The following is a 24,784-nucleotide window of genomic DNA, read 5'->3' on the forward strand; positions in this document are numbered from 1 at the left end:
TAAAGGTTTGTATTGGGTCAGATGGCCCATAATGAATTGGTAATGCGACACGAGACTAGAAACTAAATAAAAGTGTTTCTTTTTAGGTCAGAGATCAGATCTAAACTACAACTCAAAGACATTCCTTTGATAAACAGCTCTTCATATTTTCATGGCCATAAGAAATAAATATAAAATTCTGCCTTGGCTGTTTCTTTCCTTCTCCTCTCTCTCATGTCTGGCACTATTTTTGGCTGCAATCAGGATCAGAAAGAACTACCACAAACAACCAGTGCCAGAAAGCGCAGCAGTACTCTTAATTTTTTCCAACAAGAAGGCGGCATAGCTCAGAAGTGAGCGTGTAGTGATTAATTTTCTTCTTCAGAAAAGAAGACGAAAGGCATTGATTTCAGGCTCGTGTCCCAGAAGGTTCTGTCTGTAGCGGCTGGAAAATTGCCGCCTATAAACTGGATGGTGGTAGTCTTCCATATAGCCAAACACATTTTCTTGTGTCCAAAGAACCATAAAAGAGAACAGAGTCCATTCTAGTGCTCCAATATAAGCTGCTAGAAAATAAAACAATTCTGAACAATTCTAAGGTGATATGAAACTTTAAAAACCTTTTTATACGTTTTCTCCTCATTTTGTTTTCCAGAAGAGGCATCTCCATTTTCAGCTATAGTCTGCATCTGAAAAGATTTAAAAACACAAATGCATTTTATTTGTGGTGTTTTATCCCACCTTTTCAAGAAAGGTAACAGTCAAATCAAATAAAACATAAAATATAACACATCTATGTACAAACAACCAGTAGTTTAAAATCAATAATCAGGTGGTGATGCAGCTAAAGCAGTGGGCTTTATGGATTGATACAAGTTGACTTAGCTGCTATTCCCCCATTCTCTGGATAGTCCTTAATTCCTAAGCCAAATTTTATCTCTGGATGCATCACAGTACAGTGGAACCTCGGTTTACGAACTTAATTCGTTCCGTGACTCTGGTTGCAACTCGAATTGGTCGCAACCCGAAGCAAATTTCCCCATAAGGTTCAATGTAATTACCGTTAATCTGTTCTGGCGTGGAGGACAGGGAGGCGGCTATTGCTTGGAAGGAGAGTCCCCCTCCCTAGGACCACGTGTCAGGGGCGGAAAATGGCCACGGACCACATGTCAGGGGCGGAAAATGGCCACGGACCACGTGTCAGGGGTGGAAAAATGGCCGCGGACCACGTGTCAGGGGCGGAAAATGGCTGCGGACCACGTGTCAGGGGCGGAAAAATGGCCGCGGACCGTGTCACGGGAGGGAAAATGGCCGCGTATCCTGTTCGTACTCCGAGGCGGAGTTCGCAAACCGAAGCAAAATTTTGCAGCCCGAGCTGGTCGTAACCCGAAAAGTTCGTTAACAGAAGCGTTCATGACCCGAGGTTCCACTGTATATTCTAAATGCTATTAAAAGACACAGCAATAACAACAACCCTGGAAAGACTTCATCTGATGCCTAAAAGATAGTAACTAAGAGAACAAGAAAGGGGCCTGTAATAAAGATCTTAATTGCTGGGAGATTCATGTAGTGAAAGGTGATCCTTCAAACACATTAGTCCCAGTGCCTTTAAGACTTTAAACACTAAAATCAATCCTTAACCAGGCGGGAAACAAATCAATAGCCAATGTACTTCTTTGAATACCAGGCTGATAATATGCCCAGGACAGCCAGGGCTAGTAAACAATGTGGCTGCTGTGATGGTGAGTCAAACAAATGCTTTTCAAGGGAAGTCCCATAAACAACGCATTCCTAATCCACTCATTACTGAAGCATGGGTAATAGCAGTCAAGCCATCTCTCTCCAACAAAGGAGTTCAACTACATAGCAACCAAAGCCATATAAAGAGCTATCTTTAGCTCATTTATAGGAAAAACTTGTTTATACAGAAGCATGATCTCACCCAAAATAAAGCGAACACCACCTGGACAGACAGATTTTTCACTACTAGCAGTGACTCTATTTTATCTTGATCATTAATGACAGCCATCATTATTTATGATCACTATACTCACCCTAATATCCCCCTAGACTATATGGATCAATTATAATCCTAACCCAATATGGTTAGCATAGCTAGAAGCCACAGGTTCAGCCCCGTTTGGCTTCACAGTTTACATGAGTATTCATACACCCGTTCTATCTATAACTTAATGGAGGACAACTACAGAATCAGAGAAGGTATCATTTAGGCCACCCAGTCCCATCCCCTCTGTGCAGCAATCCAAATTAAAGCATCCCAGACAGATGGGTGTCTAGTCTCTACTAAACATCTGATGAGTTTTTATACATAAATTGTATGCAGTATTCCCAGTGATCCTTAAAACATGTTGGACCATTCCCATTCTGTAGCTATAGAGGGATGCTGGGGGCGTTTCCCTCTGCTGTACTGTGTTGGAAGAAAATTCATGTTTATGGGCGTATCAGAGAGTCTTTATTACGTATAATCAACAATAGATGTTTAATGTAATTCTTCTTTATGCATAGAACATGCACAAATAAAAAAGATAGATAAAACAAAGGAAAAATATTAGTAAGCCCAGCAAGATAAATACTAATTAGAAAGTTTAAAAATTTCAGTGGGGAGCAAAGAGGAGGGAGGAAGGGGGTCATAAAGACACAAGTATGGAATTCTGAAATCCCAGAGTGGCCACAGAAAAATCTGGCTTCTGTGTCCCAACCAGCCATGCCTCAACCATCACTAGACAAAATGAAAAACCTAAAATATCTTGACATACAGATAAACCAGTACGGAATATGATTGCATTTCCCTTATCTTGGACTCAAAATGTTTAGTTTTTTAAAAAAACAGTCAGCAAAATGCTGGATTGGGCCTGCAAGCTAATATAGTTGCTACATAACGGACATAACATGGATAGTATCTTAATTTACGAAGGATCATTAAATATCTCATCTGGCTTTACAAGCTGATTGCAAAACAACATTTAGAAGATGGAAGTTCACAGTTCATGCTGTAAATATTGCTTTACTAAACTCTTCTTCGGAATTGAAATCTGCTAGTTAACAGATTGATGCATACATTAAACATGCTTGTTTGTTTGTTTATATTTCAAATTTAGATACCGCCCATCTCACGAAGAAGTGACTCTGGGCAGTTATGTCATTAGTCAAGATGCATGTCCTTCTTATTTAGATTTTTGAGCTACTGTTTTGGTCACTCAAAGAGCTATGTTAAACTCTATGAACTTAAACAACAAGATGCTCTTTAGAAACTGCCCAGACTCTTCATACTGGTAGTCCTCGCTTAGTGATCACTCGTTCAGCGACTCTTCAAAATTACATTGGCACTGAATGACAGGGATTTACAACCAGTCCTCAAAGTTGTGGCCGCTGCAGTGTGTCTGCAGTCACGTGATCATGATTTGGGTGCTTGGCAACTGGCTCTCACTTAAGACGGTTACAGCATCCCGCGGTCACATGATTGCTATTTGCAACCTTTCCTACCAGCTTCCCACAAGCCAAAGTCAATGGGGAAGCTGGCGGGGAAGGTCACAAGTCATTCCCATAAGTTGCTCCTGCTCCCGCCACTTTTTCTCATGAGAAGTCCCTGGGTGGCAAGCTGAGTGAGGGCTCCAGGTGGGCAACTGCCCACCTGGCTGCACTCACATGAAACAGAGCCCACTCCCTTGCCTGCTCTCACACCATGGCGCCTACTTCCCTGCCCACCCACACTCACACCATGCTACAGTGCCCACCCCTGCTGCCCACCCACACTCCATAGCACTCACCTGCCCACCACCTAAGGAAAGGCTTGTTGTGACCAGGACTTGCAATTTTCTGCCGGCTTCCCCATTGACTTTGCTTATTGAAAGCCAGCAGGAAGTCGCAAGTCATGGGCATGTGATGTCCTCACTTAATGGCCCACAAACCTCACTTAATGACAATGGGGACTGCCATCACAGTGATGAGGTCATTCACGTGACATTGCCCTTTATGACTGCATCGCTTAGCAACAGAAATTCTGGTCCCAGTTACCGTCATTAAGCAAGGACTACCTGTAATCACAAATATATTTTTCTACTTTTATTGTATGCCTAATTATAGCAACAAGTAGTAGCAGATTGTTACCATTAATATTAGAATGAACATACCTTTCTTAGCTATGTTACAAACAGTCTGCAGTTGAGAGACGGAGTCAGCCCTTTCATTGATGCTGTCAATTTTTCCAGGACACTGTTAAAAAAAAGTACTTTGTTAACCAGGATTGTTTAAAAAAATACATTTACACAGAATTACAATGAAATAATCAATAGGGTCCTATATTTGTGTAAAAATATAGTCATTTATGTGTTATGACATATCAAATTATTTATGATCATTCTAATTATAACACATTTATGGAACACAATAGATGCATGTTACATTGCAGAACATTACTAAAACATATTGAAGGAGAATCTATTTCAGCAGACCTATGTGAGGCTGCCTGAAAGATACATAGAAAGAAAGTATTGTATAAAGCTAGTTAGCTCATTCATACTGAAGGCTCACTATACACACATACAGTATATTATTACAGCAGCACAACATGCATGTTTTGAAAGGGGGCTGGTAGGACTCAGTTGTGAAATCTTAGCTTTACCTCTCAAGCTTCTGAGATCTTGCTTCCAAGAGAAAAATGGACTGCGTGCAAACACAGTGGAAACATTCTTCATTTCCTATCCACTCTTCCATTAACTGGACAATAAAGTGGATATCATGTATGCAGCCAGTTTTACTGTTCAACCAGAGGAGTGTGTGTGTAGTAACCTGCTTCCAGTCTCTGAATCTACCCACCTCTCAATAAATGGAGAGGAAGAGGAGAATGAAAGATCTAATGACTGAGAAGTGCATCTCAGCCTTGTGGCAAGCAACTTTTGTACAAACTATGTGCTTAATTACAGGGCTGCTCCAAAATAAATCCTATTTTCAATATTTTTTTCCTATGGTAACCTTATAAATAGCATAAATATAATGACATTTAAAGATGTTATCCCACTTTATCATATAAACGTGTACCTGGACATTTTTGCTATGATAACATTTAATTTACATAATCCTGGAATGCAACACTGATAATATTTAATTAGTATAATGGGAAACAATTGTGTGGTATCTTTAACCAATTAGGACATAAATATTCACATACTATATTATCTAGTCTTTATGGTGCCATAAAACCCTATTTGTTTTCCACTATAATAGATTAGGAATATGTAATAGGCAATTAATTAATTAACTACTGAAACTGTTCTCCAAGAAAATAAATCTATTTTTAAATGCAAAGCCAGCAAGTAGCATGTTATGACCAAGCACTTTATAAGATTTCTTGAAATTTTTATATAACCATTTGCATTGGACACTAAATAAATCCTTGGGAAAAAGTTTTTTTTTCCCTAATGCTTAATAGCAGTTTTCAACACATCACACTGCCACTATGTTCTTCAACAGAATATCCCATGATGGGAGATATTAGTATTAGTAAATGCCTAATACTAGGGAATGCCTTGTTTCTAAACTGCAATGGATCGTCCCCCAGTGCTGTAAAGCAGACTTTCCATGCTGCGTCTCCATAAACTCTAGACAGTATGATAATTTGAGAGCCTTTGTATCCTCATCACAGAATCATGCTGTTTATGCAACAAATAGATTTTCTCATCTATCCTTGCTCTCTGCCTACACAGAGATGGATTTATATGCAGTTTTTCCCCTTGGTTGTCAAAGCATATTCCTATGCATACCAACTTGAAAGGAACCTCTTCAGAAAAATTAATTCATTGCTGTCCTGAAATAACTAAACCAAATCAAGCACAATATAGCCTTGAACTTTTCTTCCAATAAGAATATTCATGAATATTTGGAGTGCAACAAAGGCTTGCTTGTTCCCAATTTATTTGGAGAAAATTCAATTTTTTTTTTTAATGTGGGTGTCATATTGCCAAGGTATAGAAGGCAGTGATTTCTTCAGCAGAAGAACAACTATGCTTACAAGTTAAACTGAATTAAATAAAACTGGGATCTCTAACCTTTTTGGTCAAATATCACATTTGGAATTTTGAGAACATGTCATGGATCTTTACATTACAAAATGGTTACCATGTTGAGCCCAACCTCAGACAATACCCAATTCCCAGAAAAACAAACTGGAGAGCATAAAAGACAAATTTGAAACATCCCTTGCCATTTTTTAAAAATCATGCGCGCGCGTGTGTGTGTGTGGAAAAACACCTTGTGGGTTGAAGGAAAAATGACTTTTGATGCAGTCTGCCATAAAAACAATGCTTTCTAATATAACACTTATGTATTCATAAATGTTGTTTGCATTTCCCATTATCTTCTGAAGAATCAGGAACCAAAGATAACACTTAAAAGTACTGTTCCTACCCTGAGCATGGGATAGCACTTGGAAAACCTTGTCTGAACTCAAAACTAAGTGGAATTAGGCTTGATCAGAACTTGGATATGAGCATCGAGAAACACCAGGGCCGCAGCTTAAACTAGAGGGAAGAACTAGGAGGCGGAAGTGGCCAAGTATGTGCATACTATTGCCAAGAAACCAGCATGGTTGCGTCCATGACATCACCAGAGTCAAGCTCCACTTGAAAAAGATTTTACTTCTAAGCAAATAGGTGTAAAAAGTCTCATTATCATTTAAGACAGATGGAATACACTGTCTCTCTTCAAACCAACGAAGTTCTATATTTGTTAAGTGTGCATTTCCTCCAAATTTGATCCCTTAATCTTCTCCAGCACAGTGGGTCATTTTCCTGTTCAACTGGAGAATACATTTTCCTGCTGGAATGCATGTCCACCAATTCTTGTCACTTCTGTGCAGCCCTCTTTGATTACAGCAAAGGGACATTCCTGGAGTGCCACAGTATTTGAGCTGCCCAGCATGATGCCAGCCAGTCCTTTTTGAAAAGTTCAGTATAAACAAACATTGTGAAAAATATATTACGGGGGCAATACTAAAGCCCAGAATGGATTTCCCATAGTTATGGAATATGGCAAGCTACTTATGAAGATCTACTTGAGACATTATTCAGACAAGCATTTATTAAAAACCGTGGTACTATAGAGACTGTTATGAACTTCTGGATGTATGTTCTGAATTTCATAAGTTATGAACCAGATTGCTCAGACACATACCCATTTAATAACATGCAAATTGAGATCCTATAAAATACCATCTAGCAAACAGGATAAAACTATTATTGGTTACACACATGCAATTATTAAGAGCATTAAAAGCTTTTGTATTTAAAGAATCCATATGAATAATCAAACTCATGTTTCAACAGAAAGGAATGATACCTAAATATAGAAAGAATATTCTTGTTTATTTATTCATGACCAAGACTTTTTTCCAGTGGAAGTTTTTATATAATTAGTAAGAATAATTGGTGAGTACAGCCAACAAAAAGTCTTTAATGTGCAAAATCTGTAAACTGTATTTCTCAAGCAAACAATGTTCAAGTAAGGACTTGCTTCTTCTTTAACAGTGGCATTTGACTTAGCCTTCCCTCTAAATATTATGTGGCTTATTTAATAGCGGTGAATATCAGAATAAAAATACAATTTTAAAGAATTATATAAAATAAATCATAATCATGCCCAAAGCATTGAACAAGCATTGTACTGCAAAATCTTCTTTTGCCAGGAAATGACCTACTGGTCTCAATTTCTATGATGGGCAAAGATATTAAAAATGCAAAAGATATTTATACTTTATGTACTAAAACTAAGTGTTTCTCCAAGACTACAGGGCAACAGACAATGATAGAAAGATAAAAAGTAATAACCTTGGGCTTCAGCATCACCAACTGAAACTGAGTACTGCAAGATAGGATATGATTAAACACAAAAACTCTCTGTATTTTAAGATAGGAATCAGACACCTCCCTTAGCTGGCTTTCTCCCAATCTAGAACATATGTGAATATACAAAGCTACCTTATCGTTAGTCCAAACCAAATCACTTGTTCCAAAAGGCAATGGTTCGTCAAGGATTCAAGCACTAATTCAGACTGAATCTAGTTTTTTGTAACGCAAAATAGGTGCTCTGTCACTAAGGAAATGCTCCTTCCCCAACTGAATGGAAAGGTTGAGAAAATGTGTGATGATCATAAGCATGGAATATTGCAGCACATGATTAAAGTGATATTTTAGTTTCCATGTACAGGAAGAAAAGACTAAAATAACAATGCCCTATTCAAAGGAGAACCAATTATGGTTAAATACAAATGTAATTTTTTCTTCATTGGTATCCACTAATTCTAATGCTGTAGATATGATCCTGTTGTTTCCTGGGTTGGAGTTGAACATGTAGTCAGCAATGTTCTCTATGAATATTCTTTCCACTCCATTATTTTGCACAATCTCATGCCCTGAATATTATTATGTACTTAGGTGAACCTATTCCAATTTGCCTATGTCCACTAATGTCCAATTTAGTGCACTTCATTTCTGCTATGAGAGTGTCATGTTTTCTTTGGTTTATATTTCTTATATTCCATGTTCCAATTGCATTTCTCCTTGTAGAACAAGGAGCTCCTTTTTCTATATTGTCACCAAGAATATCAGACTTCTTTATGGCTTTGGCCTGGCCATGTTATCAGCTCCAGATCTACTAATAAATGTTTAATTTTCCTCCCCAGTAACTAGTGAAGTGTTTTTGATTCAGACAATCTCATCAACTGACATTCCAGCTTGTCTAAATGTTTTAGCCATTTCCATACAATTCGCTTGGCAACAATACAGAAGTGGTTTGCCATTGCTTTTTTCTACTTTTGAGTTTCTAGGAAGATTTCTTCCCACAAACTGCAGAGCCTCTTCTGCCCTCAGTTCCATCATGCATTATTCTCAGTTTAACTAGACCAGTGTTTCTCAACCTCAGCCACTTGAAGATGAGTGGACTTCAACTCCCAGAATTCCCCAGCCAGCATGGCTGGCTAGGGAATTCTGGGAGTTGAAGTCCACACATCTTCAAATGGCTGAGGTTGAAGAACAGTGAACTAGACACTACCAGCAGCTTCTGCTCCTTCCAGCATCTCTCAGGGTTATTGTGCCTACCAAATTATCCCACAATATCAAGATGGCTTAATAACAGTAATACATAATAGACAACAGTTATTCTCCTTAACAGAACATAGAGAAATATCTGTGCTCACACAGAAACTGGAGTAGACTCTCATACTCCCAATCCTTCTTGTAATGAAAATATTTGTTTATGAAAATCCACACAGCTCTATAAATATGCATGCTGTTTTCATTTAAACCAATTAAAACCTTCTCAGCCTTGCAGTTTTAATTCAAAGCAAGCCCAATTAAAGCCATTTCAATCTTGCAGCTTTAATTCAGAAAAGCAAAACTTATGCGCCTTATTGAACAGAGGCCTGGCAATTCTCACAAAACATTCATAAGGAATTAATTTCCACAGAGACTGTGCTTAATTTCTATTGGTTAAATGAAAGGCCCTTATGTCTGAGTAAAATATGTGTTATATATATATATATATGACATGCAGAAGCTTTTGAGAAAAACACTAGCTCTTCCAATATATTTACAAAATGGTGTTTGTGGAAGGGAAGGATATTATAAGCTGAATCTGTTTTTATGAATAAAGCTGTGTAAGACCGTGAGACATATAAACACTGAATACAGATAGTATCCTTTCCCCATTGTATGCATTTTGTACACCAATTAAATTAAACAAGCAAAATATACAATGGTACAGTCATGAGCTAAGAAATGACTCATATGCTTTCCATAAATCTAAATAAACAAGAAAACACAGAATGAATGAAAACTGCTCTTTTGCTAAGAACAGGTCGCTCTTTTAGGCCTTTAGGGCAAAATTTACCAGCCTCAAATAGGTAGAATAGATTATGTACATCTTTTAAGAGCTGGTTCTTCCAGATGGAGGGCTAGTAAGCATTTCCAAGCATTACTCTTCTATTGCAAATGGAATTTCCATTGACTGTCTTGCACTGAGAAAGCCTGAGCTTTTAGATATATGATCCATCAGACAATGGAATTTTCCCCAGATCATTGTATAGCCCTACTCCTGACATTCTCCTCCAGCACTTGGGAAATCGACTTTTGTGTACGTGTGTTTGTAAAGCTTGCATCCTTACTTCTGAGAATATATAATTACCAACTTTTTTAGGATAGTTTCACAAATGTGATCAGAAACCTTCTGCTTTTTTTTCTAATAAATTTCATAACCTGCCCTTTTATTTTTCTTATCAATTTCACAATCAGTCTAGAAAAGGGCACAATTCATTATTTTTTCCCCTTAGAATTACAGGGCAATTACAGGATTGCAACCAGATCTTTTGTATTTTGATTCAGAAGGCAATATTGCTGGGTTCTACAACATTTCTTCCTCTTTATAAATTCAGGATATGGAAAGGAACTGACTTCGCAGCACATTAAGTAGCATATATCTCTTAGAACAATGTTTCCTACTCTGCCAGAAATCCGATTTTTCTGTCTATACCAGATGAAAAATTGCATGGTTATTCCACCCCTTTTCTTCCTACTTGAGGATGATTTTGAATTTAGAAAAAAAGATTAAATGGAAAAATATAGGCTGATTACCAATGAGTTATGGTATCCATAAAGTTATGTCAGTAATTATGTTATTTGGAAGCACTCCTAATGACATCAGACAATGGGTTGGATCTAAACTTGCTTCCAGTTATATGTGCCTGCACCACATTCCACATGTTCTCTTCCTTCCCCCCCCACGCCCCATTTTTCAAAATTAACTTTGTGGAAAACAGAGACACCCAGCTGAAGTAGGAAGAGAAAGTTTTTGAGACCCAATTCATTTTTTTCTCCCCCAAAGTTTAAAGTGATTTAATTTAGTTATGAATTCCTGTGGTGTCCATCTTTAGTAATGTTATTGCTTTGATCAAAGAGGTTTCACAGATTTCTCAAATACTTCAAACAACTTTCAACACTTTTGACCAGGGCATATAGATAGTACTTTTTAATCAAGTTAGAGGAACTGTCATGAGAACTGACAGACACAAGAGAATCCATGGACATCAAAAGTGCTCAGACTGCTTTCCAATCTCTGCAGTATCCTGTGCTCAGAAGTAATCTAATATAAATCTAAGGTTCAGGAGCAAAGGGTTAGCCTATGTTAATAAGGTTTGTGTGCACTACAATCAGGGCAGGACACACATAATTGAAATTGATAAAACATGACCATGTGACATGATGCAAAAGATTGGCCATTATTTGGTTTGCATTATGTTTAGATTTATTTTGTGGTATAGACACTGAAACTCAAAAGGCAATTGGCATTCTCAAAACAGCAACATTTAGATTCATCTAGCATGTATCCTTTTAAGATGAGCCTGTCTTTCAAACAACAGATTGCAACTTCATCACTATTACTGTACATTAAATGCCTTAGTTTTGTCCTCAATTTAAAACAGGATTTCTAACTAGGTAGTAACTAACTAACAGGCATCATGCAATTTAAACATCTGAACAATTAAACTCAGGGAATAAGAAATTCATTCTGTTGTGGGCACATACTAACATTATTTTAAAATGTTATTTAGATTCCTTGGGAGAGCGAAAAATGCAGCTATGTATGTCCAATATAAACATTGCAAGGGTTTCTCCATCAGATGCTCTCTGGAACCTTTTTAATATTAGTTAACACATATCTCTTATACTGATAGCCCTTGTTTAATGTCTACTCATTCAGCGATTGTTCAAAGTTACAACCAGCGCTGAATGAGGAGTACTTATGACTGGTCCTCGTAGTTGCAGTCATCACAGCATCCCCACGGTCATGTGATCGCAATTCAGGCAGTTGGCAACCAGTGTGCAGTTACAACATCATGTCCCGCAGTCACATGATTGCCAAGTCAATGGGGAAGCCAGCAGGTTGCAAATGGCGATCACATGAGGTGCTCACTTAACAATCTGTGGTGATTTGCTTAATGACAGCAACCAGGACTGCTGGGACGTCACACTTTACGGCCATATTGCTTAGCTACGGAGTTTCCAGTCCCAATTACCATTGTTAAATGAGGACTACCTGTAGTATACCGTACTACAGCAGAGCTGCACTCAAAGAAACTTACTAGAATTTAACTACCACTGAATACACTGCTTATTTCAAATGTTTAGGACTAGGTTACAAAAATAGTACCCCAAATGATGGAAGATCATACTCACAGCAACAGTTAAAACAGAATCATTTGGCCGTATCTTCACTACAGATGAATAAATACCCTTTTTTATAAATTACATTAAAAGACAGAGACGGATGCACACAACTATGAGAACCAAGAAGCAAATGGGATCCTCTACAGTACAGCTAAACTTACCTCTGTGAATCTTTAAAATATAATGAAAATAGCCACATTTTTCCTCTCCTTCTATAAATGTGAGAGCATTATAGCATCTTTTAAAAAATGAATGTTATAGACTAGATAGGAGATCGTGCATATGCTTCTTGCAGAAGGAGCTCCTTGAATAAAGCACAGGGAATACACTGTAAATATATAGTTTTCTATATATTTACTGTATATAGTTTTCTATATATTTACTTTTCACTGTAAATATATAGTTTTCTACTCCTGGAAAAGTAGAATTAAACTATCTCAACAAGTAATTTTTCTGAGATAAGTAGAATCATGATAGATAGAAAGTCTGATGATGGAAAAATTCTCCCTATTTTATCAGATACAGATCAGTATGACAGTATCGAGGAACATTTTTCTAATTTTTAGTATTTATAATTAAGAGTGCATGTTAAACACTAAAATGGATTTTGTAACAAATAAAAAAGGTCTCAGTCAGCATATACAAATGTAATAAATAACCTGTAAGCATCTGGAAACTCCTTTAAGAGACTTTTATCAAGTAATAAATATAGTTTCTTTCAAGAGTCAATTATCTGGCAAGATTTTTTAAAAATTGTATTTTAAAAAACATTGTGACAGGTACAAAAATGTTTGACAACTCTATGCAAAGTTTTCACAATTATAATAAATATAGGTAAGAATCAATGAAGAGTTTTCTCTGGACTGGGCAAGCATTCTCAAATATTTGATCTCTGAAAATATTCTTTAAAAAGCAGGTGTTAATATACCTTAATAATTAGCACTCTCTTACTTTTTTACAAGAATTGTTAAATGGATATTTTTATGGGCAATTTGTACCACATTACCACTGTGAATTCCCAACAATAATTAAAGCATGTAAGTACTTAGAAAATATCCAACATATACATTTCACTACATACAGTACCTATTTTGACTATGTTGATTATCTTCTATTTTATTGCTTGAAATAATTACATTAGAATAGCATTTTTTTCTCTATGATATAAAATGCAAGTAGCTGTCATGCAAAGGACTTAACAATCATTCATCTTTTCCAAATTTTTCAGCATTGTATTATTTTACTATGTTATCTATGTTTATGGTACTATTTACATGCACTTCCTTGGGAACAAATTTCAAATAACATAATTTTAAAGAATGGTATCAAGTAGTTAAACATCTGAGCTATACTGAAAACAAGACACACAGCCACGTAAAGAAAGAATAACCCTTTTAAAAAAGATTAACTTCTTTGTGTTAAAGACTAGTTGTGCTAATTATAATAGACTGGCAATGCACTGAGGGACCATCCAGCTTCTCTTTTACAAAAGGTGAGACTAAGAAGCTTTTACCCTGGACCTGCCCTCATCACTGAAAACAGACTCAATTAGACAAAAGAGGAAGTAGGTGTTCCAATTATAATCTCTTCACATGCAAGAGCAATCATATATGAGAAAATGCAAGCTTCTTTTATGAAAGATATACTGCTTTACAGCCGGGTTATATAATGAATTAAATACAGATAACAAATAAAGCCATTGTAAATGCAAACCATTCAGCGTATTATTCAATTTTTCAATAAGGATAGAAATATACAAACAAACATAGAGCCTATAAAATATTTACTCTGACACAATCTTTTCCATAACATATTTGAAACGCTCCTGGAAATAACATTTTGCCTAAAATTAACCCTTTTGCTGTAATTTCAAATATCAGTGTTCACCAACAGGTTGAGCAATAAAAACAAGTGAACTAAGTAATGCAGTGTTGAACCTAACATTTTGACTTACATCACACATTGTGTTGTCGGCGGAGCACAACCATTTTCAGGCCAAGGGGCACTACTGGTCTTTGGGTGGGTACCAGGAGATTAGTTTTGTTTTAATTTACTATTTGTCAACTGTGTTGAATCGGCAGCAAAGCCCTCACGCCACATTCACAGATAGCCAACCAGCATCTGGGTTTAAATCCACAGCATTCCCAAATAAAAATGCTACTTATGTCATGTATAAATGGTAAATCCCCTAAGGCCCCCATCCTAAAAATGTTGTCTTTTTGGAATCAAATGAAGACGCTGAATAGTAGGCAAAGTACCTAGTACTTTACTGGAACTAGGTAAAGGACAAAAGTAATATTTGAGCTCCAGGTAGAAGGCTACTATTCAGAAGATGCTGGAAAAATCCAGGGAAACCAAAGACTTGCTTCAGGAATTCACTCGCTCTAAAGCAATAGGTAAACAACATTGGCCAATATTAATTTTTAATTTTCTATTTGAATTGCTACTTAAGCTTTATTGTCTCTGGTATTTATGTTCTCTGTATAAACTCTACAACTGTATGTTTTATATAACTGACAATCTTTTTACAGCAGTCTCCTACATCGGTACATTTTCCTTTCCTTTACAGTATAATTTTGTTTCTAGGATTTTTTTTAAAAACCTAGGATTTTTTTAAAGTTGCAATCTCTGTATTTTTATATCATTTGCTAGTGAATGTTTTATATGTGACTGAAGCTGAAATTGGATTTTTACATTCTCCCCCCCCCTTTTTTTTTTTTTACAAAAAAGGTTTTATTTTATATCTCTCATCAATTTGGCCTCCCAAAAGGAGGAGAAAAAAAGAGCTGATTCTCCTAGCCGCACATCTCAATGCTACAAAGCCAGAAGGCGATACTATAGAATTTAGTTCATTTTTTTTCCTTTTAATTTGCAAAAGCAACACAGTTGAAAGAGCCCTATCTCTCTCACATGCCAGGGTTGTGGTGAGGAGCTTTCTAGAAGACAGATAGTGGTACCAAGAACTACTAAAGCAGGAGATGGAGCTAGGGTGTGTAGACCCAGAGGACTTCTGAGACAGGGGGGTTGAAACCTTTAAACGTTCACCCTGGAAGCTCAACCCTACTGCTATACAACATTTTGTGCACTCCACATTAAACATTGGTTATGATAATGTAAGATGCTAAATCATAAGCAAACAAATTACAATTGGCTTGGTGAAATATGTGGTGCAGATAATTGGTGCATCTATTGTTAAAATTTAATAACAAACCTTTGAAAAGGCTAAATGACTATACCAGACTCTGGTCATTCAAGAGCAAGCCAAAAGGGAAAGGTAGGGATATTAAAATTTTGCCTTGGATACCCAAATTTAACATTTTACTGATATATTTTTTGTTTACCATCTTTGGAATAATTATGGACAGCTATTTGTTTTGCACTAACTTCAACAATAATCAGTTTAAACAATGAACCAAATCCATTGCCTATTTCTTTTTACTCTGAAACCAGAGCTGCTCCTTTACTGAGTATTTGAAAACTGTACTCATTCAAATGTTGGGGAGGAAAAGAAAAAAGAATTTCAGAGACCAGAAAGCCATATTTAATCCATGTTGTTACTATTCAACTGTTAGTACAAATAAAGGACTATTTTTGATTAGAGCAATATATTAAAGAAAATCAAAGCAATCAGTACATATTTATGGGCTGCATTTGCATAAAACCACAGAGCAAATAAATTTACATCTTTCACTGCGCTGGTATCTACAACAGGATCTAGAAATGCTAGTTACAGCTTTGCCAGAAAATAGTAACAGAGAGCACACACTGTTCTATTCCCACATATATTCAATGTTTGAGGAAATTGTAATTTGAAAAGGTCTCAGTTTAAGCTAGTTAAAAATGGCAGTAAAAGATTTCTACTTCTCTAGCACTCTGTGAGAGCTGTTTCCTCCTAGACCTAAAACACACTGAACACCTACAATACACACTAACAGAAAACTAAGGAAATCAAACTACTGTAAAGGTGGATGAATATTTCAAATACAATTTGATACTGACTGTAGTATGACTTGTTTAAAAATGTAGATAATTCCATACAGTTGATACCATGAACGCTAAGTACTGTTCTTAGAGACACCCCCCATGCACTAATCTTACACACAATTTTAAAAAGTCATAATATGAAAATCTGAAATTTTATTCTGAAATGAGTTTTATATGTGCTTATATGCTGTCAGTCTCATAAATATGGAATCACAGCACTGGAAATCATCTTGTGAAATTATGAAATAAATCCATTTTTATATAAGGTTTTCTTTAAATTTCCCTTTACGGTCTGTTTCACAGGCAGAACCTAAATGAAAATAGAGTAATAACCAGGAAATTAGGGGTCAAATGACGCATATTAAACTATTCAGAGGTTTAAGTATCCATAACAATAGTAAAGCTGTACCATTAAGGAAAACATTAACAAAAATCCCAACAGGCTATCAGAACAAATACAATTTTCCATTAAGTTCAGTTCAAAACCTTAAAAAAAAATCCAGCAATACAGACTTACCTGAAGCTGATATTAATGTGAATTTGTAATTTGCAATGAAAAATTGCACCCATTTCAAGTGGAAGCTTCAAGGAAACAATGATCCTTATAATCTTGAGGGAAATATGACATTAACGAGATATTAACCTTCCAGGATCAACCTCCAAAACATAGGAGCTCCTATTCAGGAAAACTACTTAAGAAAAATTAAACAGATTCTTTCAAGTATGTCTGAGATTTCCCAAACATTGCTGAGTACTGCCTTTTATCTTAGATAGCAAATCCAGTTATATCAAATATTAGCCTACAGGTGGCAGCTAATGAGATGCGGTTAGCAGCAAGCAGGTTCACACAACAGTCAATGACTCAGGTTTAATTCAGAATTGCACTTATTAAAAATATATTACATGTTGCATGTTCTTCTTTTCATAGGAAGAGTACTGTAGCAGTTGCTGTATCATAATGAGTTATTTTCTAGTTATAATAATTTTTTTTGTTTTTTTAATAAAATAGTTAAACAGAAATGGAATTATTTTCCCTATTTCCTTCTCCCAGGACTGTTTTGTAGGAACAGCAATCATTCAAAGTATGCTTGTTTTTAAAAAGTAGGTTTAACACAAGGAAAAAAGTCTAAGCCTGCCCCAAGGCTATTTCACACATGATGATTTTCCTACATAATATAATTGCCATGTAGAACTCATTGTGTGAAAACAATAAATAAGAACATAAGCAGTACCCTGCTGGATCGGACTCCTGGCTCATCTAGTCAATAGAAACATGGTGTGAATATTTACACTTGTTCTATAGCTGGCTGACGCTGCTCAAAGCAGAATTTATTAACAAGGTTCATAACTTGGTAACTAGCCTGGACTACAAGTGCCAAAGTCAAACAAACCACAATGTGGGAGCATGTTTTAATGCAATGTGGGAAGTGAGCCACATCCAGTGGTTAGGTTTAGCTGATATATTTATTATCTAACTACAATTTTCTGTATGTGTGTTTACTGATTTTTCTCATGATTTTTAAAATATTACCATTATATGTCATGACCTTTTTTAATAAAGTGTGAATAATAAACAGCAATAATAAACCATTACCTACAGGCAAATTACCACTTCTGGATCAGGGTTATGCAAATACTGCTGATTGTTTTATCCATTACAGTATCTTGGTTACAATTATATGGCTAACAAAACCTATCATTTTTTCAAAGCTGTTGTTTCCCTTTCAATAATCCTTCCACTTTTGCTAATTATATACAGATATTTGACAACAATGATTTAACACACACTTGAAGCTAAAAGGCCTTTTGCTTTATGAAAGAGACAGGCAATCTTTAAAGCTTCCATTTTTTTCACTTTCATTTTTAAATATTTCTGTCTCCAAGGGCAGCAGGGCTCATGGCTAGTGAAAAAATGAGGTCACAGTATGGACAAACTTGAATTTTGCGGGGTGGTGGTGGTGAATATGGAGGGTCATAAGAAAAACAGATGCATTAAACCTTAATGCACCCATTTGTCCCTTATTTTAGGCAAAGCACTGAGAAAAATCATGCTGTATCATTTTTTGCTGCTAAATGTTGCTGGTACATACTAGAAATACTCAGGGCCCATGACTATGCGTTGCTCATCCTGGTTTTAAAGCCAAAATTAGACATCATTTCATTAAACTCATCAGATCATGTACAGTGGGGCAAAAAAGTATTTAGTCAGCCACCAATTGTGCAAGTTCTCCCACTTAAAAAGATGAGAGAGGCCTGTAATTTTCATCATAGATATACCTCAACTATGAGAGACAAAATGGGGGAAAAAATCCAGAAAATCACATTGTCTGATTTTTAAAGAATTTATTTGCAAATCATGGTGGAAAATAAGTATTTGGTCACCTACAAACAAGCAAGATGTCTGGCTCTCACAGACCTGTAACTACTTCTTTAAGAGGCTCCTCTATCCTCCACTTGTTACCTGTAGTAATGGCACCTGTTTGACTTTGTTATCAGTATAAAAGACACCTGTCCACAACCTCAAACAGTCACACTCCAAACTCCACTATGGCCAAGACCAAAGAGCTGTCAAAGGACACCAGAAACAAAATTGTAGAGCTGCAGCAGGCTGGGAAGACTGAATCTGCAATAGGCAAGCAGCTTGGTGTGAAGAAATCAACTGTGGGAGCAATAATTAGAAAATGGAAGACATACAAGACCACTGATAATCTCCCTCGATCTGGGGCTCCATGCAAGATCTCACCCCGTGGGGTCAAAATGATCACAAGAATGGTGAGCAAAAATCCCAGAACCACATGGGGGGACCTAGTGAATGACCTGCAGAGAGCTGGGACCAAAGTAACAAAGGCTACCATCAGTAACACACTATGCTGCCAGGGACTCAAATCCTGCAGTGCCAGATGTGTCCCCCTGCTTAAGCCAGTACATGTCTGGGCCTGTCTGAAGTTTGCTAGAGAGCATTTGGATGATCCAGAAGAGGATTGGGAGAATGTCATATGGTCAGATGAAACCAAAGTAGAATGTTTTGGTCTAAACTCAACTCATCGTGTTTGGAGGAGAGAGAATGCTGAGTTGCATCCAAAGAACACCATACCTACTGTGAAGCATGGGGGTGGAAACATCATGCTCTGGGGCTGTTTTTCTGCAAAGGGACCAGGATGACTGATCGTGTAAAGGAAAGAATGAATGGGGCCATGTATCGTGAGATTTTGAGTGAACACCTCCTTCCATCAGCAAGGGCACTGAAGATGAAACGTGGCTGGGTCTTTCAGCATGACAATGATCCCAAACACACCGCCCGGGCAACAAAGGAGTGGCTTCGTAAGAAGCAGTTCAAGGTCCTGGAGTGGCCTAGCCAGTCTCCAGATCTCAACCCCATGGAAAACCTTTGGAGGGAGTTGAAAGTCCGTGTTGCCCAGCGACAGCCCCAAAACATCACTGCTCTAGAGGAGATCTGCATGGAGGAATGGGGCAAAATACCAGCAACAGTGTGTGAAAACCTTGTGAAGACTTACAGAAAACGTTTGACCTCTGTCATTGCCAACAAAGGATATATAACAAAGTATTGAGATGAACTTTTGATATTGACCAAATACTTATTTTCCACCATGATTTGCAAATAAATTCTTTAAAAATCAGACAATGTGATTTTCTGGATTTTTTCCCCCATTTTGTCTCATAGTTGAGGTATACCTATGATGAAAATTACAGGCCTCTCTCATCTTTTTAAGTGGGAGAACTTGCACAATTGGTGGCTGACTAAATACTTTTTTGCCCCACTGTATACTTTTACATCCTTGACATCTTTCTCACTGACACTCTTACTACTGGCTCTCTTCTTTGAATAATACCATTTCTATTTTCTGGAGGCTGGACAGGCAACACTTCCTTTATTTATTAAAGAAGAAAAAGTCACATGATAGCTGTGTTAGGTTCAACCAGCAAGCTATGCTACCTATTTCCATTTCCTTTTAAATTTTTCTTCCATAATTATGTTTAACTTAGAATCCTAAGTTTGATTAGACTTCTACATTATTTAAGGAGACAACATTCCCTCCATTCTACTTGAATTTATCCTACTCTTGAATAAATGAACTATAAGTCTTGGGAGGTTCACACAATAACTCAAGCTGATCAAGTGTATATAGAGCCAATGCTAACAATGGAGACCTTAGGGCCAAAAATCTAATGCTGAGATGGTGGTTCCACACCTTGGCCTTGCACTCCAGTGCCTCTGCCGGCCTTGCCACCCTGTGCTCACTGGCCCTACCATCCCTGCCTGCCTTGTTGGCCTTGCTGTCCTGTGCTCACTGGCCCTGCTGCCCCCAGCTGGCACTACTGACAAGGGTGCCCTGCCTTGCCATTCCCAAGGCAGCTGCTAGCTGCACCAGGCCTTCTCTCCAAGGCCGCGTCCACCCCTTGTCCAAATTGCACACAGCTTTGTCCAAATCAAATGTGGCCTTACCAGATTTTGGAAGCCTCAGAAGCCTTCCAAAGGTCAGCTGGGGGTGGCAATTCCATCAGGACCAGCGAATGCAGGGTGGCAAGGCAGGGCCAGCAGGGCCAGGAAGCACAAGACAGCCAAAGGGCGGAGATGGGGGGAGATGGGGGTGGGTGAAGTTGAAGCTCCCCAAGTGTAGGCGGGCTGCCAAGCACCCAAATTTTGATCACATGACTGCAAAGGCATTGCAACGGCCATAACTTCAGGGACTAACCATAATTACCATTCATTCAGCACCACTGTAACTTTGAACGGTCACTGAACAAATGGTTGTAGCTCAAGGACTACTTGTTGGTGGAGTCAGAGCTGATGGCCATACAGGATTGCAAACTCTCTCTGGCATCCCATCCCTTTTCTACCTCTGTCACACACAACTGATAAAATATGTGATTCCCAGAATTATTGTCCAGAAAGTAAGGCTGGATGCGTGACTTAAAAAGATGCAACAATGCTTGAAACTGCACAAAATTAGGCCGGAACAAATTCTTCATGGCCATTCCAAACTACCAAAAACTTGGATTTTGCAAGGATCTGTATCCTCTGCTTTTCCTTCATTACTTCAGAAAATACAGGTGCATTCAAACACTGATTAAAAAGAAATGACCCCCAATACAACAAAAGCCAAACTCTTCATCTAGCTATGGTGCACACTGAATCAGTTTCCATCACAACTTGGCAGACAAAAAAATGGCTTCAGTAATAAATGTACCACAACAGCAACATACAACAATATAAACCTTCTAATCTTACGCTTATTTATATGTAAATAAATGCAACTGAGTTTAATATGATTGATCCTCAAATAAGCACACATACAACTGCAATTGGAACGACATGCGTTCGCTCAAAATTACGTCTCAAGCCATGGGCAAAGATTCATTTAAGCATACAGCATATAAATAATCAATCTGCAGCCACAGGCATTTTGACTCTGAAAAGTCCCAATAAAGCCAGTTAGGCTTATTTCTGAATAAACATACTTGGCATTATAACTGTCTAGAGTTTGGGTTTTAGCTCTTCTAATTTTGATCCACAGGCTCAAATTATACTAATTATGGGAAGGCCTAGCTCTCTAGAGAAGACTCCAATGCTGGGAATCGCAGAAAAAGAAGAGGATGATCAGCAGCAAGGTGGATAGACTCTGTTACAGTGGCAATGGGTGCACTGTTGGAAACCTGAAAGCCCAGGTTAGGTACAGATTGTCATGGAGAAAATGTATCTATGTGGTCGCTAAGAGTCAACACCAACTTGATGGCACATAATCAATTGTTCAGTTTTGGCCCTATTGAAGACATCAGTTAATTAGACTTAGTAACTGCTGTTGTTTTATTAAGAACATCATTGGAAAATGGGCTTACAAATAAAATAAAATAGCTAAACTGTATGTATTTCTTTAAAATTTCTAGAAATACCCCTTTGGATTTGTAATGATAAAATGTCAATAGCTTTATTTCATTATTCTGACTAGTGGCCAGAGCAATATAAAACCATAAATTGAAGGAAATATACAAAATTTAAAGGCTTATATATACCAAAATTCAACATATCTATAAAAACTGTATAATTTTTTCCTACAACTTATGCAATTTAACAGACTAAAGCAAAAACAGACTTTGTGTCTATCTTCAAAGCTAGCCAAGCAGAAGTTAATCATTGAGATGATGCTTGTGTGCTATGCTGCATATACAGTGACACATTTGATAGCCAGATGAAAATAGATTCAAACGAAACACAGAATAAAAAGAGAAAAGACACATAACATGGGAAAAATAATTACTTCACACAAAGTAACTTCAAGGCTGGTTTTTTTTAATCAGGTTACCACAGTAGCACACTCAGATTCTGGGCAAGGATCCCTAACTCACAATTGCTACCACAGTGTACTCTGGCTAAATGTCTTGAGGCTTCGCTTAGCCCAAAATAGTTGATGTAATTCAACTAGTTGAACATGTTAGTCTTTAGGGTACCAAAAGATGTATTACTGATTTGGCTCCAATACATTCACAGCATTATTGCTGTGGAAATTAATTCAATGTGATGCAGTAGGATTCAAAACAGGTACAGGATGCAGTTCAGTAGCTCTATTCAAGCGAACTGGTTATTCTGCTCCATATTAAGGGCTATCCATAATTGGACAACTAGGGTTCTGTCCCAGTCTACCCCATCATATTTGCTACATTTCCTTATTCAGCATGTTTACGTTTATACAATTCAGGTTACTAAAATATGACATTTTGAGGTTTCTGGATAAGACCATTTCTGGCTTATAAATTCTGAACACTTTCCAAAGTTTTAAAATACAGAAGAAAAGAAAAAGAAATATTTTAATATTCTGATTCATTTTATGACAAATAGGACTACAGGAACACAACTTATGCAGTGGTACATTGCCCTTCAAAAGTCCTTAGTCTCAGAATATTTGTTTTATATTGACATTCCCTACCATTAAAGCTTAATTGACACACTGCACCAATTAAAACTTTGCGGGAGATATAGTAACTCTTCATTATTCTTTCAAACTAACAAAATAGAAAAGAAGTTATGCAAAGGAGGTTGAGACTCTGCCTATCCATTTGTCTGTCTAACTGTGTTATAACTGAATAGAGCAGGACTAAATCTGGAGTAGGGGGAGAAGCTGCCAAAAGAAAAGGTAGGTTTCAAAATGGACGAGATCCTGGTGGAAGCCGCAGAGAAAACATCCTGAAAAATCCCTGCAGCACATCCCAATGGGAGAGGCAGTGGGTAGTTTCTCAGAATGTTGATGACGCCTTCATTCTAAGCACTCCTTCCTCCTGGTCATGTGACCCAGAGTGGAGCATACATACAGTACAGTAGTCTGCTCTGTGCTTCCCTGTACGCACATAGATGTAACACATAGATGCAAGGGAAAAACAAAAACACACACAGAAATGCAATACATTATTATGCAGAATAAAATACAGTGCCTCCTATGGCCACTAGAAAAGAGTTTGGAAAGAATTCCAGAATTCATGCTCTACGTACTTTTATAAGATGTAAATGGTTTTACACAGCTATTGACTGAAATGAGCATTTTCTATATTGTACTTACATTTGCATCACACAATAGATAATGCAAAACATTTCTTTACCAAATACTAAATGAGTATCAAAGAAAAAATGTACCAATTGTTTTTGGCAATGCTTGTATTTTCATAACATCTTCAGTGATTGTAGGAAAATAATTGTAGGCTCTAATCCTATGCATACTTAAGGGAACTTGTTCCTGGGTAAACATGTAAAGGATTATACTGGAATGCATGAAGGAAATTTCCAAATCTATAGAACAACTGCTAACAGTAGAGAAATAAGTGCATTCTCAAGTATTAGTGAAAGAAACTGAAGAAAGCAATCCACTGGAAAAGCTCATTTTTGTCCACATCTTAGAAATGAGGGTACAAATACTTTGTTACAGCTCTCTATTTATCACTTTGATTTTGTGAAAAGATTAAAAGATAGCTGCATTGACCTTTAATATTTTTATTAAGTCACTACACAAGAGAAAATCAGGCATGTTTCTTTCTTCCAATTATGCAGTGCAAAGGGAGAAGGAAGTCTACTACACTAATCTCAGTACTGAATATTAATGAGAAAAAACAGACAGACTGCAAGGATTCACAGACATATGATGCATTGTGAAAATTTTGTATTCCAATTTAGGTAAACAAGTCTTGCAAACATTAGGAAATACTAAAATCCTTAGCAAATTAATATAGGAATTGAGTGTCTACTAGATTCTCACAATCTGTTGCAACTGATTAGGACACTGAGAACAAGTCCTAAACATCTAGAGTATGCCTCCTCTAGCATAGTTCTTCAACGTAAGGACTGGGGAACAATCTTCTGTTTTTGTTTTGGTGTTTGCTTTTTGTTTCCCGTAATCTAAAAAAAGCTGGATAGAAATTACAGAAGACTTCATGTTTCATTATATACACTTTAAGTAATTGGTTATAACTTTAAGCTATGATTTTATATTATGAGAGTCAGTCTAGCCCCTTCTCAGGTTCCCGTCCTTGCTTCTGCATAACCATGGGTTTGCTTGAAATCTAGATTAATGATACGTTAACAT

The 24,784-nt window shown here is 37.1% G+C and overlaps 1 protein-coding gene across 3 annotated transcripts in view; it reads right to left on the reverse strand.

Moving 5' to 3' along the window:
* The window catches only part of PIP5K1B (phosphatidylinositol-4-phosphate 5-kinase type 1 beta), a 74,194-nt gene that overhangs the window by 46,329 nt on the left and 3,081 nt on the right, over positions 1-24,784 (reverse strand). For all 3 annotated transcript variants that reach the window (XM_088130415.1, XM_088130416.1, XM_088130417.1), the window contains exons 2-3: positions 4,131-4,212; positions 600-668 (exon numbers count right to left, since the gene is read on the reverse strand). In XM_088130415.1, coding sequence (XP_087986541.1) covers positions 600-668 — 69 coding nt within the window. In that variant the 5' untranslated portion in view covers positions 4,131-4,212. The remainder of the gene's footprint in view (positions 1-599; positions 669-4,130; positions 4,213-24,784) is intronic.

The sequence above is a fragment of the Python bivittatus genome, unplaced genomic scaffold (assembly GCF_059951505.1).
Source record: "Python bivittatus isolate LINGU-HERP-01145 unplaced genomic scaffold, Pbiv_v1 ctg000850_np1212, whole genome shotgun sequence".
NCBI lineage: Eukaryota > Metazoa > Chordata > Lepidosauria > Squamata > Pythonidae > Python > Python bivittatus.